General features: G+C 53.4%; 2 protein-coding genes across 2 annotated transcripts; one reads left to right on the top strand and one right to left on the bottom strand.

Moving 5' to 3' along the window:
* Positions 1 to 35: 35 nt before the first annotated feature.
* Positions 36 to 7,265, bottom strand: BDR25DRAFT_351689 (uncharacterized protein; the record flags this gene model as incomplete). Its single annotated transcript, XM_033694897.1, has 5 exons — positions 36 to 104; positions 166 to 247; positions 288 to 467; positions 503 to 608; positions 632 to 7,265. The coding sequence occupies 5 exons, from the start codon at positions 7,263 to 7,265 to the stop codon at positions 36 to 38; spliced, it is 7,071 nt and encodes a 2,356-aa protein (XP_033550999.1).
* A 1,557-nt stretch (positions 7,266 to 8,822) lies between these two features.
* Positions 8,823 to 15,155, top strand: BDR25DRAFT_280921 (DS-domain-containing protein; the record flags this gene model as incomplete). The annotated part of the gene is made up of 6 exons (XM_033687855.1): positions 8,823 to 9,154; positions 9,361 to 10,217; positions 10,303 to 10,348; positions 10,878 to 11,384; positions 11,439 to 12,506; positions 12,573 to 15,155. Exons 1-6 carry the CDS (start codon positions 8,927 to 8,929, stop codon positions 15,153 to 15,155), a joined length of 5,289 nt encoding a protein of 1,762 aa, XP_033550998.1. The 5' UTR covers positions 8,823 to 8,926.
* Positions 15,156 to 16,081: the final 926 nt, after the last annotated feature.

Below are 16,081 nucleotides of genomic sequence, written 5' to 3'. Positions count from 1 at the left end.
GCCAATATCTGCTCTAAATTTGTCCTTGCCATGCCCTATGGATATAGCATGCGGTAGCCCATCGCAGCCACAGAAGACACAAAAGTTTCTTTTGTACTCAAGCACTATCATTCATACACTACGTCATCCAAAAGTCCTGTCGGTATAGTATACACACACACACACATGCCCTAACACTTCACTACAATCATCCACCCAGCCGTCCCTAACAACAAACAAAAAGCACCGCCAATGAAAGAGAGCACCCCTAAAAACCCATCCCCAATGAAACCTAGCCTCCAACAAACAAACGCCATGGATCATGCCGTATCCACATATCGCCAGTGAAGCATTCAGGTCGTGGTTGAAGTTGCAGCGGGTGCTGCTCCAACTTTTTACATGCATGCAAACTCCATCCATCAAGCAGAAAACGATTCAACACTTCGTGAAAAGTCCGAAACGCCGAGCCGGAATCGATGACGAGGTCGCTTTATAAAAGTCCGCCAAATGTACTATTCGAAACGAAATAAAGGAAACGTGGGTGAAGGTTGTAGGTGTATCCGTCGAAAAAGTTGGGAGACTTGAGATTAAAATTATCGTGAACCCCATTGACCCGGGGGACGCACGGCCTTTGCCCAATCCATGGGCCCACCTGGGGGCTGTCGTTGGCCTTGCCCCTGCTGGCTGAGGCCTGGTCCAGATGGTGGGATTGGGCCTTGCATTATAGCATCTCTGTCTCTTCTTAGAAGATCCTCGCGGAACCTCGCATCACGTTCTCTGACAAGATACTCATCGCTCCTTATCCTGGCTTGCTGTTGCGCCTGCTCTTCTCGAATGCGATCTGTGAAGCGATCACGTTCATCTCGAGGAGGGTATGCCTCACGCATTCGATGCGGTGGCGGCGTTGGATCCTCTTGTAGACGTTGTCCTATCAGAACATGATTGTTGTCGACAAGCAGAGAATGGGGGTGATGCTGTAGAGAAGGATGTTGTACATGGTCAGCTCTCGAAAGTGGAGTGTGAGAACGCTGAGTAGGATATCCTCGATCCTGTTGAGTTTGAGGCTGGTATCTAAGGTCCTGGAGCGTAGACTGTGGGGCAGCCGAACGTAGCTGGGGGTTTGATAGGATAGAGTCTCGTTCGCGCTCTTGCCTCATCATCAACTCGGCTCTATGAGAGAGTTCCCGGGAGACGTCTCGTTCACGGTTCCGCGCGTCAAAGTCATTTTCACGGGGGCGATACGGCTCGGGAAGACCTCCAGTTCGCATATGTGGGTGTGAAGGGTGACGGTCAATCGGTGTCTGAGGGTTGGAATAAGAGAGGCTGCCATTATGACTTTGGGTCTGCTCATTTCGGCCTTGGCTTTCCCGGTGCTGCACGGCATGGGTAGTATGGAGATGAGGGCTGGGTCGCATACCAACTGGTCCTGTGGGTTGAGAGCCGGTCCCTGGTGGGTCAACCTGAGCATACGGGTTCGGCTGCAGGATTTGGGTGGCACCGGCCGCAGCCTGCATTGAAGCTGAGCTGCTGATGCCATGGCGGGGTTGCTGTTGAGGTGGCTGTGTCAAACTGGGGGTCCGCGAGTGCGCATGGGGTGAATGATATGCATTATGGGGAGGTGGCGAAGGATTGTGTCGAGGGGCATTGTGTTGGGCGAGGACAGCCCGATGATTGCTGAGACTCAAGTTCGGTTGAGCTAATGTCATGTGAGGAGAATTAAGTGACTGAGTCTGTTGTGCTTGGCTTTGACTTGGATGATATGATTGTCGTTGCTGCCAGCTATCCCGTGGATGTTGTCTGTTTGGTGGCTGTTCGTTTGTGAGATCAACCATGGTTCGGCCCGTGGAAGCTTGGGACTGTGAGGCTTGTTGGGCGAAGGAAGACCGGCTGTAGGGTAATTGAGTGGTACCGAGATCACCGAAACCTTCGCGGCGTTGAGGTAATGTCTGGGGGTTAGGTGGGGGAGGGGCAATTGGGGCCTGCTGTTGGGGCGTTGGAGTGTGTGAAGGTATGCTCTGTTCGCTAGGCTTCTTACGTCTTGGCTCCTCGGGCTCAGGGTCGTTTAGTAAGGACAACAGGCTGGATATTTTTGGTTCAGTGGTAGGTTTCGAGACAACCGGCTGCGGTGGAGGTTGAACAGAAGGTTGAGGCAGTTGGGAATAATTCTGAGGTTGAGCCTGAAGCTGAGGGGGGGCTTGAGGCTGAGGTATCTGAGGTATCTGAGGTAGAGGATAATGGCGCTGTTCTTCTTTGACTGGCGGAGTCACGACCGTAGAACGAGAAGCAAGCTGTTGAGCCACAACCACCACACTCGGCGCTTGGCTGGTAACATCTACAGGGGGCTGGCTTGGTTGTACGGGCTGTCGAGGTTGCTGCATTGGCAGAGGTCGTGTCTCGGGTGAACCGGCCCCTGAATTTGTACTCATTTGCGGCATGATTTGCCCTGCACTCAGGGCGTTGGGCTGAAAGTGCCTGTGAGGGGCAAGATCTTGGGAGATACGTCGAGCATGATGCAACGGGAACCGCCCGGAGCCTTCATGCTCCTGCTGTGGTTCTGGTCGTGATTGCACTTCGCGCTCTGGCTGAATGGATGGCCGGAACGGTGACGCATGCTGTTGCTCCTGTGGGCGAAGCTGATGCGGAAATTGTTGTGCCAAAGGTCGATGAGGTTGCGGTATCGACGGCTGCGATGGCGGTCGATTCTCCGAGCGAGGCGGCAAGTCATCCGAGAAGAAGCCGGCCCGAGGGCCGTGAGGATGGGCCTTATGTTGGGAGTGCGAGGAATGGTGATGATGCTGTTGTTGGGATCGTGATGGCTGGGCTTGAGGAGACTGCTGCTGCTGCATTGGAGGTGCAGGGGCGATAGGTGACTCCGGGAGAGGGGCAGCGCTGGAAGCTGGAACAATTGGCTTCACCTGTGGAGCCTGGATAATAGCAGAAAACCTCGAGGAGGTGATATTTGGAGGAGACGACTTCGGGGGTATGACGGCCTGGGTAGCCGGAGAGTTGAGCAATTCAGTCACTTCGGGTGTTGGTGCCAGGGGCCGTGGAGCAGTTGTGGAACTCTCATAACGTCTCTTCTGGGCTGGTGTTGGCGTTGGCGGCGGCCCGAGGTCCTCGCCCCGTTCCCTTTTTTGGTCTGCCTCGTTAGCTAATCTTGCCAATTCAGGGGCTGTTCCGCTCTCAACTAAGCGCAGGTACTGATTCTTCACCATAGTTTGTGTCTTCGTACCCATATAGTTTGCAATCGCTGCCCAGTCTGTCCCAAAGTGTGCGACATTCTTCTTGAAGTCTGTTGACTCCGCTACAGACCAGTAGCTAGAAGGTCCTAATCTTGCATTTGCGTGAGCCTTTGGTCGCTCTATCATTGTAGAGCTTCCAGTGCTCAACGCAGGATGCAAGTGTGTGTCTCCTTGGAGAGACATTGGATCCTCCATAGAGCTAGGCTGCCCGATGGGCAAAGTCAACTCACCAAGTGTGCGTTTGCTAAACTCGTCCTCCATCTTTACTCCTAGTGCGCGTTCTTTGCGGTCTATTTTCATGGGGGATTCAGCCGGAGCGGCAGCAAGAGGCTGGTTTTTTGGCTTCCGCCCTCCCTTTTCTTTCCCAGCTTTACCGCGCCGACCCCCCTTCTCTGGTGCACCGTCAGCATCGGTCTGTCGACGAGGTCGCCCTGGGGTGGGAACAGGTGTGTTTGCGTCAAGTTCAGACTCTGCGCCAAATGTTGGCGCAGCCTGTCGTCGTGGCCGTCCACTATCAGTAAGAGCCAAAGGCGGCGGACCATCCTCGCCGTATGCTTCTGGTCGCTCTGCATTTGCGGTGGCAGCTATTCGTCCGCGTGCCGCACCTCCACCTCGAGCTCGCCTTGCACCACGTCCTCGTTTGACTTTCCCTTTGTATTCCTTATTCCATTTCGACTTATAATAATGGTTGATACAATCCTTGTAGGTGCGGCTTGTTCCTGCCTCTTTATGCAACATTTCGGCCAACTTGCCCCATTTCTTCGCATATTGGTCCTTGTAGTGTCGAACCATGATGTCATGTTCCTCTTGACTGAAGTCATCTTCCGGTGGTTCATAATGATACACAAAGATGCCTTGTCCAGGTTCTCGCTGGAAGTTGGTGTCGATGAATCGCCTCCTCTGGACTTCCTGCTCTGTCATCTGCAAAGGCAAGGTTGCTTCCCTCTCTGGGTCCGAGATGGATTTCTTTGGTCCCTTTTCCTTCTTTCCCATCCTCTCTTCTTCTGCCGTCTTCAACGATTCCTTGAGAACTTGTTCAAAGTCGAGCTCCGTCGCCCACCTGCCCGAGTGACCTCGACGGCCTGTCGTGGCTGGTGGCACTTCCATCATTGCTGCAATAGCAGAACTCTGAATGTCTGGAGTGGTGACCTTCATACTCGGTTCGGCAGATTGCGGTCTCTCCTGCTCTTCATGTTCCCGATTTTCGTCGAGGTCTCGGATACGCAGTCTCCATTGCCTGTACGCATCTGCATACTGTTTTAGAACCTCTTTATGGGAAATGGAGGGAACTGAGTCATTTCGCAACTTATTCCGGATCGCTTCCAAGCTTGCCTCTGATAGAGCTGGTCTATCTTGATCGAGATCGGAGAGTGGAGTCGGAGGACCATCCCGAAGCCAAGGAAGAGAACTGAGATCTGGAGTACTTTCGCGGTCGATGGAAAGTTCACGAAGCGGACGAAGCGCTCGTGTTGCAGGCGCTATCCCTGATACTGGTGAGGTCTCCTCCATTGTAATGTCTTCTGTCTCCTCGGCTTTCGGTGTAAGTAGTTCCGTCGTGGTGCTCCCTGGTGGCGCTTGTGCAATAGGAGGTATTGGAATTTCTTCCTCGGCAGGATCCGGCGCCTGAGTCTCGTCGTGCGGCAAGTGATCCGAGGTTATACTAGCTAATAGCATAATCTCTTGTAAAGGAGAAGTAGCACGCAGGCGGGCGACTCTCAAGTCTATTCGTTTCGACACAAGTAGAGCCTTCTCCTTATTGTATTTCGCTTCAGATTCAGCAAAATCTGCTTCATCCAAATCGAGATCTTCGTCCGAATCCTCCATAACTCCAGGCGCAGATGAGTTTACAGACACGGGCGGTTTTACTGCCGGTGGAGATGCATCGGGCATAGATACGTCGGATAGGCGTCTTGACTCGAGTAATTGACTCTTCAATGAAGATATTTTTGGGAGTTGTTCGGAAGATGCTCGGTTGGTTGGTCCACGATTGTCACTTGTTTGAGCCACTGTAGAAATTCCCAATTTCTGATGCTCTAAACGTTGCGATTCTGCCGCCGTGGAAGTACCTTCAACTTTAGGTGCTTTAAGGGTGGCGCCAAATGGTCGCTCGCGATCTTCACTCGGAAAATCGCGCTTTGTGGGAATGCTTGCCACACGGTTGACAAGACCGGGCCTCACCCACTGATTACTCTTTGGCGCCCCCCCCCCGATTGGCATCCTTGGGGCTGAGAATGGAGGGCGGTCGAGTGATGCATACATGGACGGTCGAGGTGCCATAGATGGTGTTCTATCCGCTTTGGGGCCGGTTGGAATACTCACAGGAATGCTTTTAGGTGACGTATTCATTGACATGGCGTTCCGGGGACCCGAAGGTATGGCACCCGGCGATGCATCTCGAGAAGGATATGGCGCTGGCGGGGGTCTGACAAAGGATGGTGATGGATTTGAGCGAGGTCCTGCTTGGGGGCCGGTTGGCGGAACACGGGCTCGAGGGGCCAGTCCTAGAGAAGGCGAATTTGCAGACAGTTGAGATAGTGATTTTGTTTCCAGGCCTTCAGACATCGGGGGATTAGTGCTGGAATGTGTTGAAGAGGAGGGAGGCGGACGCTGAGGGTTCTCAATGCGCGCCTGTTCGACAACCGAGGGTCTAGCATCTTGATTCTGGATTTCTACTTGCTGGCGATCAGGAACTCTGTCTGCCTTGGGTCCGGTTGGAGGAACTATCGACAACCCGGAAGGGATAATTGATTTTGGAGCTGTTGGAATCGCTGGTGCTGATGTGGCTGGGGTAGAGAGAGCAGGGGCTGGAGGCACAGGTTGGGCAGGTTTTGAGATATGAGCAGCAGCAATCGGTTTGGCGTCAAGGGCAGGGTTCCTCCAAACATTAGAAAATCCAAAGGCCGGAACCGCGGCAGGAGGTGAGGATGCACGTGGGGCATACCTTTCTCTTGATGCTTCAGCACGACTCGCTAAAAGATCGTTTCTGTCTGACTCTCTTCGGGGATCTTTTGTACTCACAGGCTCCGTCGCAATGGAGGAGCGCCGGGAGTATGAGTCGGACGGAGGCCCTAGCCGATCACCGGTGGAAGGATGGTGAGCTGAATGTGGAGTTAGCGGTCCTGTTGGTGTTCCTGGAATGTGCCGAGCATCGGCCGCTCCACCCGCGTGCCGAGAATCCGTGGATCGTGTATTAGTGTTGAGAGAGGTCCCGGGTCCTATGTACGAATCGTGTCCTCGGCGGTCGTCATCCCTTCGGCTGAACCTGCGCTCCTCACGATCTCTTCTATCAAAATCCCGATCGTCCCGGATCTCCCTTTCTCTACGCAAAGGCGGCTCTCGTGAGCGACTTCGTGGCCTATACATGCTTGGACGTGGCCCATAATGGTCGCCGCGGTCGTCATGGTAACTTCTCCCACGGCCTCGTGAATCTACATTGAATTCCCGACCAGTTCCACGACCTCTGCCACTTCCACTTCCACGATACGAGGAAGACATCCCGAGAGGAGGGTCTGAATAGGTAGAGCCTGCCGACGGCGGACCATCCCGCGAATTCCGCCGCGCACGACCAATGTCCAGGTCTCTAGGAAGATCCCTTGAATCACGTACATCCCGAATTGGTGAACGTGGACGGGGAGAAGGACGCCTATCCCTCCGTTCAAAATCTCGATCTCGATCTCGATCTCGGTCCCGATCGGCCCGCCAACGGTCTCGGGTGTCAGTGAGAGGAGGTGCATCCCGCAAAGAATTGGAAGGGCCGTCACCACGTCCCGGGAATCCCCTTCCACGCCCATCGCGGGGACCAGAGGGAACGCCAGATGGGGGCCCTGGATTAACGGTTCGGGGTACATCTACGAGTGACTTAGGGCCGCGAGGAACGTCTCTCGGAGAGAAGGCGGAGGAGTCAAGATGTTGTCGGCTGGTGGAGTCGCTCCCTCTTGGGGGATAGCCACCGCCATAGCCGGAAGGTCGTCTATCTCTGTATGGCGACCGCTCGCGATCGCGATCGCGTGGATATCGGTTATCTGGGTAGCGAGATGAAGACATCTGGAGAGTGTTGGATGCGGTAGTATTGTGATACTGGACCTAGACTCCACATGGGCGCAACTTCTTGGGAACTCTTGTGTAACAGAGAGTTATAGCTTGTGCTGTTGATAATTAGATGTTTAAAAGAATTGGTTCGCTCAGATCTCAGGTAGTGGTGAAAGGTTTGGGCCTGATTCTCTGAATGTCTACTAGAACTGCAACACGGTTAGCTTGAGTCATATGGTCCCGGATCTCCAGCTAAGATAGCTACATTCATAGCACGGTGAGTCTCTTTCTAAGCCTGGACAGGTGTCACAAGGTCAACAGCGGGCGGGTGTGTGGTAGATGACAGGGTGCGTGTCGCAGGTGTCGTGCTTTGAGGTTGAAGATTCAAGCCCCAGATGCACTAGCGCGGAATCTTATTTTGGGGGTCTGTGCACACTGAGGATTTCAGGAAAGCGCGCTGGGGAGGTGCAGCCGCATCAAACCACCCGATCCGCTTGTGGAACCCAGCCGCCGAGCCTGGAGCTGAGATTTGCGATCGCCCTCTGCTCCTGCTCTTCACACCCAAAAGCCGCTAAGAAGGCCTCGGGGTCACTTGAAAAGGATGCCTACATTCAAAGGAGGCGCTCGCGGGCGATTCCTGTCAATTTTGCGCGGCGCGGCAGCTAGACGGGGCCAGTCTAGGCTGAAGAAGATTCGATGCCACCCCCCGTTGACGTGGCGCTGCTATTCTTTGAGGGAGATGCACCCGGCACGTGAGACGTTGTGCAGGTAGCGAAAGAGAAAGGTTTATCGTGGAGATGTTAGCCGAGTTGCGAGCCAGAGCGGTCAGGCAGCATGTTGTCGTCGTGTAAGGTCGCGGTCGCAAGGAGGGTGTCGTTGAAGGAGGAAGAATAGAAGAGGAGGACACGAGAACGCACTCAGCAGCCCTGGAGCAGCCGTCATGGGCTGGCACCGACTGGCAGCCCCAGGGTCGGCTCTGCACAAGCAAGGTCCAATTTCGCGCCCCTCTCCAGCCGGGAATTCCAGCAACGGTTACGTTGGCGCACTGGGCCTGGCTGCCCTGCACTGCAAGCGGCTTAGCGGGGACGGTCCCACGCATCGTTCCCATTTCTCTGCTGACGTGCAGCAACTGATTGGCTGGTATTTTGAAGATGGGCGGGAAATGCAGGCATGGATTTACCATAGTCGACAAGGGGCGAGGCCGGGGCCAAGTCCCCGCCTGCCAGTGTGAAACGCTGTGCTTTGTGTCAGATTGCCCATGGGCCGGTAGAAGCCTCATCGAAGAACACCGGCGCACCATAAGTCGCTCCCTCCAGCGACGCGTGAGGTTCACAGGAACATCGCGGCAGCTCACCGATGACTCGAGCCAGACGGCATATCCCCTGTGTATCTTTGGGAAACACTCCTATCACTGCTTTGCGCACCGCCAGATCGACCGAGCGTCCCGTGCTGGTGGCGCTCATGGTCGTGTGTTTGGTCGCTCGCCTAATTATCCACTTTAGGATGCGCCTGCGGGATAGCGAGATTTTACATTGCAAACAGCAGGCAGCAGAATCCAAAATGCCGCCATCAGCGGCCTTGAACAAGGAGACAATTGCGCACCCGCTTCCACACCAGAAGCGACTGCGGAAGTAACAATAGCCGTTGGTCTCGAGGTCCTTGCAGCATCGTGAATCATGGCCCCCGCCAATCACGATCGGACGTCCAAAGCCCCATCAGGCGCCACTGATGCGGTATTGAAGCCTTCCGAAGCGGTTCCCGTAGGATCCAGAGAGGTACAAGGCATTGACTTCGATCATTATGCCCAGCGCAACATCACCGTCGAGGAGCTAGTGGCCGGCATGGTCAACATGGGCTTCCAGGCAACGTCGGTGGGCGAAGCAGTGCGGATCATTAACGGCATGGTGAGTTCACCCTGAGCAGCTGGAGCGCCAGCGTTGAGAGCGGTGCCTGTGAGGCTGCGGGCACCTTGGAGTTGTCCCTGCGCATTCCCCAAATGGCGAAACAATTTAGCCGGAAATAGCATCCCACTAGCCCTGGCTAGGTGTTCTTGACACCGACGCTTTGCCAGTGCCCATGCCTCAGATGTTTCCTGCTAACGGATGGACAGGGCGCATGGGAGCACCCTGAAACGGCCGAAGGGACAACGATATTTCTAGGCTACACCTCGAACTTAATATCCTCTGGGCTGAGAGAGACATTCCGATATCTCGTTCAACACAAACACGTCTCAGCTATAGTCACGACTGCAGGTGGAGTCGAAGAAGATTTCATTAAATGTCTCGCCCCGACCTACCTTGGCTCATTTTCTTCTCCAGGGGCAGCACTCCGCGCCAAAGGTATGAACCGGATCGGCAATTTATTCGTGCCAAACAGCAACTACTGTGCGTTTGAGGACTGGGTAGTGCCCATCTTGGACCAGATGTTGGAAGAGCAGGAGGTCAGCAAGAAGACAGATGAGCCAATCCACTGGACGCCCAGCAAGGTCATCAACCGCCTAGGCAAAGAAATCAACGACGAGAGGTCTGTATACTATTGGGCCTGGAAGAACAGCATTCCCGTGTTCTGCCCTGCTCTAACAGACGGTAGCCTTGGCGACATGCTCTACTTTCATACATTCAAGTCGTCTCCCGAACAGCTGCGGATAGACATTGTCGAAGACATCCGCAAGATCAACACGATGGCTGTCCGAGCGAAGAGGGCTGGCATGATCATTCTCGGCGGTGGAGTCGTGAAGCACCACATCGCGAATGCGTGCTTGATGCGAAACGGTGCCGAGAGTGCAGTGTATATCAATACGGCTCAGGAGTTTGACGGAAGTGATGCAGGAGCGAGACCGGATGAAGCGGTCAGTTGGGGCAAGATCAAAGCAGATGGTGATAGCGTGAAGGTGTATGCGGAGGCCACAATAGTGTTTCCATTGATTGTGGCGGCGACGTTTGCAAAGATCAAGCAGGCAGAGAAGGAGTAGCGTGGGCACTAGCAATCGTTATGTTTGGTGGAGTGGGGTCCCATTCCGGTCACGGTAGAGCCCGTCCGCAAAAGGAATAAGGGCTCTCAGCCTTTTTGATGAACCTAAATGTGCGATGATGCAGGTAGTGATGCCCTTCGCTCGGAGCCTCGAGCAATGAATTAAAAAGATGGTGATGATAATGAGGAGGGAGAGCGGACTCGCCTTTGGGGGTGTGGCGATTTGGCTCCGCCCATACACTCTGTTTCAAGGTTAGCGCGGAGCTTCGCGGGGACATTTTAGCGCAGCCTCACTCGCGAGCTGGAGCAGTGCAGCCTGGCAACGAAAGACAGCTTGCTAGGCAGCGCAAGCCTTAAAGCCCGCGCCACGTCTAAATTCTCGACATCGCTGTTGACTCCGCGACCTCAAATATTCCTCGCTGTTTGAATCCCCCCCAAACTCAGCCATTCAACTTCATTGGCATCCGAGCTTGTCGTAGGGAGTTGCTAGCCAGATCAAGCTCACGATAAGCCGCATCTGCCAGCTGTTGCAGCCTCTCGCACTCCTTCACCGACACAATCTCCTCTCCCTTCACTCACTGCCGCCTCTCATCCTGAACCCCCCCTCAAATCGTATCCTTGTCTCCTCCCCAACCATATATGCCAACAGCCCGTTAGTACGACAGCTCTGCAGCTATGAGTGTCAACGTGGAACAACCGCCGGCGCCGCTATTCGGACAGCCGTCTTCACCGTCCTTCTCTTCTCCACCGCAGTCACCAAACCACCTCCACCATACCCAAACGCCTGTATCGTCTCCGCCACCACAGGCTTCCGATGACGTCGACATGAGTGCCTCCACCACATTGCTGCCGCCGGTTGGCCAGAACCATGACCGGGAAGACGCTCTCATGCAAGATTCTGGGGGTCTAACAAATGGGCACTTGGAGACAAATACAAATAGCCTAGAGTCCCCCCCGAACGCCGTCGCAGTAGAGGTCGCCGCTGTAGACGAAGACGCCATGGACATAACGCCTGACAGCAGCCAAGGCTTGGTACTACCAAATGGCTCAGCTGATCCACAACAAGCTCATGGGAATGCCCCGAGCACGCCCGCTCCCAATGGAGTTCTTCCAGGCGGGTCGGAGAACAACGAGCAACAACCCTCTGCAGCTAACGCTAATGAGGTACGTTCCCAAGAAAGTACCACTGGCAGTGTACATATACTGACATGACCGTAGTCCAACACAGAAATTGCCCCTCCTGTAGAACCCCCGCCCCCGGCCGACCCAAGCATACAACCCCCACCACCGCCGGTTGAGCCTGTCCAGTCTGTTTCAGACTCCTCGGATGACGATGACGGTGCCCAGGCCTGGCAACCCATTCAGGAAGACACTTCCACTCCGGACGAGACAGAAATGAAAGAGATTGAGGCTACACCGGAGTTTAGTGCACTGGACCATGACCATTGGGAAAAGAAAGCTTTCCTTCCTCTGGACGAGCCAGAGTTCACGGCGGGTATGAGCGGTCGAATTGAGTGGTCTATCGAACAATACAATGGTACTAAGGAGAAGCCCAATAAAGATCTGGTCATGAAATCACAACCTGTCAATATTGGAGGATACGACTGGCAGATCAAATTCTACCCTAAGGGAAACGACTCCGACTACCTGAGTGTCTACGTAGAGTGCCTCAGTGTAGCAGATAAAGGCGCAAAGAAGGACAGAAACCTGACCAGCGAAGACTCAGCAAACCAAGATGACGAAATGGTAACGGGTGACGATGCCGCGCCGATAAGCACACCTGAGCCTCAGGAGGTTGAGCCTCAGCATACCCCTCTACCTCTGCTCGATCCAACGCCTATTCCGAAGCGAAGGAGTGTTGCAGCACAGGTATCTGTTGTCCTGTACAACCCTAGCGAGCCTCGCGTCAACTACTCCCGAACCTGTTTACATCGATTTTGCACAGGATCGCCGGATTGGGGCTGGACTAGGTTTCATGGGCCATACTACGATATTTCACACCGTATTCGTGGGCAACGGCAAGCACTACTTCGCGACGACAAGCTTGCTTTCACTGGATACATTCGGGTGATAAATGATGACACTAATTGCCTCTGGGAACACCACAGCCGCGATAATCCTTGGGACAGTTTTGCTATGACCGGACTCCAATCTCTGACGTTGGGTGAAGGTGCAAGCTCGCCAGGAGGAAATATGATATCCGCTATCGCCTCTTGGATGCTATTCAAACCGGTCAGATTGTTTTTGTACCACCTCAAAGTCCCAGATCCCGAAAAGGAGCCCTTCGTCCGGCCGAAACCTCTCATTGCCGCCTTGCAGAAGGTTCTTTATATGCTACGCACCCGAGCGAAGACTGGTACGAGTTCCGTGGCTTTAGATGATGTTTTGGATGCACTTGAATGGTATGGCATCCATGAGCGGCTGGACAAACTTGATGTGATTGAATTGTGGGAAGTTTTGCGATTGAAACTTGAGGACGAATTGCGGGATACTCCGTACACCAGTGTTATGGATGACATGTTCGGGCTTAAAAAGAACTATACTACCGGTATTCCAAACTACCGAGTTCCTGTCGTTGGTGTCAACACCATGCAGGAAGCTATCAACAAAGCCGCCGATTTCGCTCATCCTGGACACCCTCTGCCGCAACTATTGACGGTTGAACTTAAACGGCAAGACTTCGACACCCCGACTCGATCATATGTGAAATTGTTGAACAAAGTTAGTTTGGACGACTATATCGATGTTCGAGGCATACAGTACACATTATACGGTTTCGTGGTGCACAAGCAAACACTTCAGTCGTATTTATACCATCCGGTTCTTCGCCCTGGGGGACCCGGCTCAAAATGGTACACCTACACTGATGGCAAGGAGGAGAACATGGTCAAATGCTTAACAAAGCGACAAGCCATCGATCTTCACGAAGGAAATCCTGGATCAGATAAAGTCATTGGCAACGACGCCGTGGCGTACATTGCCATGTATGTCCGAAACGATGTTTCCAGTAATGCCTTCAAGGCAGAGGCCGAGTCAGAGCTGTGGGAAGTACCGGAATGGCTTCGCGCCGAGGTTGAGAAGTCGCAATCCTCAAATGTCTCTCCAATCCCGATACCAGTACCACCACCTCTAGGAGATGATCTGAAGCCAAGTACCGAAGAGGAAAGTAAGGCAAAGGAAGAACCAGAGCTACCCAAAGTGCACGACTTCCAGGTGATTGATTCGAGAGTCTTTCTGCAACATGAAGGTCCCGGGACGTTTGATGCGTACGATCCCGAGTGGCAACCCGATAAGTCAGACTTCATTTATACAGTACAGCTAACAGCCACTGATGGCTGTGATGATGTTCGGGAGAAGCTCGCAAAAGTTATCAAAGACATCAAAAATCCTCGCCAAATTAAGTTCTGGTTTGTCGACACAATGAGGGGAACCTTTAGGAGACCATACCTACTAGGCACTGGAAAAATTGAATACTCAAGCGGCAGCACTGACCACTACGCTGATGACTCCAAACCGTGGGCTCTACAAGATTTCCAAGATTCTTGGATGGCTGTCCGCATCTGGGTCCATATAATTGACGTGGCTGATCTTCGTGAGTTGCCCAAGGAGGATCCGAAACCCCCGGAATCGGCACCAATATCACAAGCGGTCCCCCCAACTTCTCTGGAACCCCCACAGCCAACCCTCTCCATGACCGAGGTTCCAGCCCCAGAACTACCAGAAGTGGTACCACAGGCAGAAGATACTCCCATGAGCGAGCCAGATGAGCCAGCAGCCCCTCCTCTAGGACCTCAGCCGCAAGATCCCCAATCACCCGCACATCCAGAGACTGCCGAAGTTGCCGATACAGCCATGGTGGAAGTAGAAGTTGAGGTCCCAGTGGAATCAACTCCCATTGCAGACCCTCCAGCAGTTGATGTAGTCATTCCCAACCCTGCCGCTCCTACCGATACAGAAATGGGTGGCACACAAGACATCATCTTGCCTCCTCCACCTCCCCCTCCGATTGCTGATCTTCCACCCGAACCGACTGCCCCAACAATGGACTTCCAGCAGCAAACAGCTGTTCCACCGCCTCCAGAACCTGTGAATGTCATCCCAGAGGAGATTTACTTCTTCCTAAAATTCTTTGATGCCGAAGCCCAGACTCTTGAATCTCGCGGATCACATATCGCTCTAAAGGCCGCTAGAGTGGACAGTACAGTACTGTCTTTATTGGGTCTACCATCCGACAAAAAGATTGAGCTCTTCGAGGAAGAGGATCTTACAACCACACATCCCATTCGAACCCGCCGATCCTTCACCCAAAACGATCTCCACAATACCACCGTCATAATCGCAACACTCCCGCTAAGCGAAGAACAGCGCAATGCACTTGTAGCTCGAGCAGCCTTCGCCGATCCGCAACCTTATCTTGCCTTCCGCGCTCAGGCTCGAAATTTCCCCTCCAGACTCACTGGTCACTTCACGCATAACTACTTCTCGTCGCAATTCTATAAGGGCGAGATGAAGAATGGTCATCGTCATGGACAGGGAACACGCATCTACCACACCGGTGCTACATACGAGGGCACATTCCTCCTCTCCCGACGCCACGGCCACGGACTCTACACGTTCCAAAATGGCGACACGTATGAGGGCGAATGGGTCCAGGATCAACAACACGGTACCGGAACCTTCGTCGAAGCCGCAACTGGAAATACGTATGTCGGTGGCTGGAAAAATGACAAGAAATTTGGGGAGGGTGTGACGCATTGGAAAAACGCTCAAGAGACGGAGAGACTGTGTCGGATATGCTGGGAAGAAGGTGCGGATTCAGCTTTCTATGATTGTGGTCATGTGGTTGCTTGTTTGCAGTGTGCAAAACGCGTAGATAGTTGTCCGGTGTGTAGGAAGAGGGTGGTGAGTGCGATGAAGTTGTATTATGTTGCGTAGGACTTTGCAACAGTTTGTCAGTCGGGCGTGGGGTGTGGATTTGGTTGCGGTCTTAGGCACGCGTATCTCACTCTCCCCGATCCGAAATACTCGGACAATAACTAGGGAGTTCGGAGTCTGTCTGCCAGGGTCTCTTATTTCTCACTATTGGATTTGGAGCGCTTTTCAACCGGTTTCGCTCTCTAACCTCTCCTTCTCAATCTGTTCTTTAACTAATCTTTTCTATCTTATCACTCCGTTGCCGTGGCGAGCAAGACAGCATGGTATATTTGGCGTCGTTGCTGCTGGACCGGACTGAACTATACGAGTCAAGACTATCTGACTATGATTGCACATCGCTTGCCGGGGCGTCTGGCATTATTCCCCTAAGCAGAAAATATTTTTTTCTGAATGTGTCTGGGCGAGAGCTATAGCGATATGGGTGGGTGGAAGAGCGTGTGGAAGTGGGTGAGGACTTAGGCAGGGGTTTGGGTGAAGGAGGTCGGGAGGCGTGAGGGGTGCATGTGACGGGGAAGACGTTAGAGAGGGTTGATTCGTGGAAAGGGGGAGGGGGTGGTTCGATTCGACATGTACTTTTGAGAATGATTGAATTTTATACTTTGCCTTCCCATTATTCAGCTTGTTTGACGCTTTGTTCGCCGACTAGTAGACTTCTTGCTAAGTTAGTAGCACGACCTCTTTGGGTATGTTCATGTACTTGGATCGAATTTTGGGATTGGCTCGATACGATCACGGTTGAGTCGTGACATTCATCTCCTAGGCCAGAGATTTCAGTGGACAGTCTCGCACATGTATCGTAGCTATTACAGCAGTAGTGAGACACCCTTATCCAAACCCAGCTTTTTTTCCTCCACAACAATCTTTGGTTGGGTCAGAGGCCGTCACATGGCAGTCCAGTCTTGCTCGACTTTCCGGTTACGCCAGCC

This window comes from Lindgomyces ingoldianus (assembly GCF_010093535.1).
Source record: "Lindgomyces ingoldianus strain ATCC 200398 unplaced genomic scaffold BDR25scaffold_7, whole genome shotgun sequence".
Lineage (NCBI taxonomy): Eukaryota > Fungi > Ascomycota > Dothideomycetes > Pleosporales > Lindgomycetaceae > Lindgomyces > Lindgomyces ingoldianus.
Note: the sequence above shows the minus strand (reverse complement) of the source record. Positions and strands in the feature narration are given on the sequence as shown.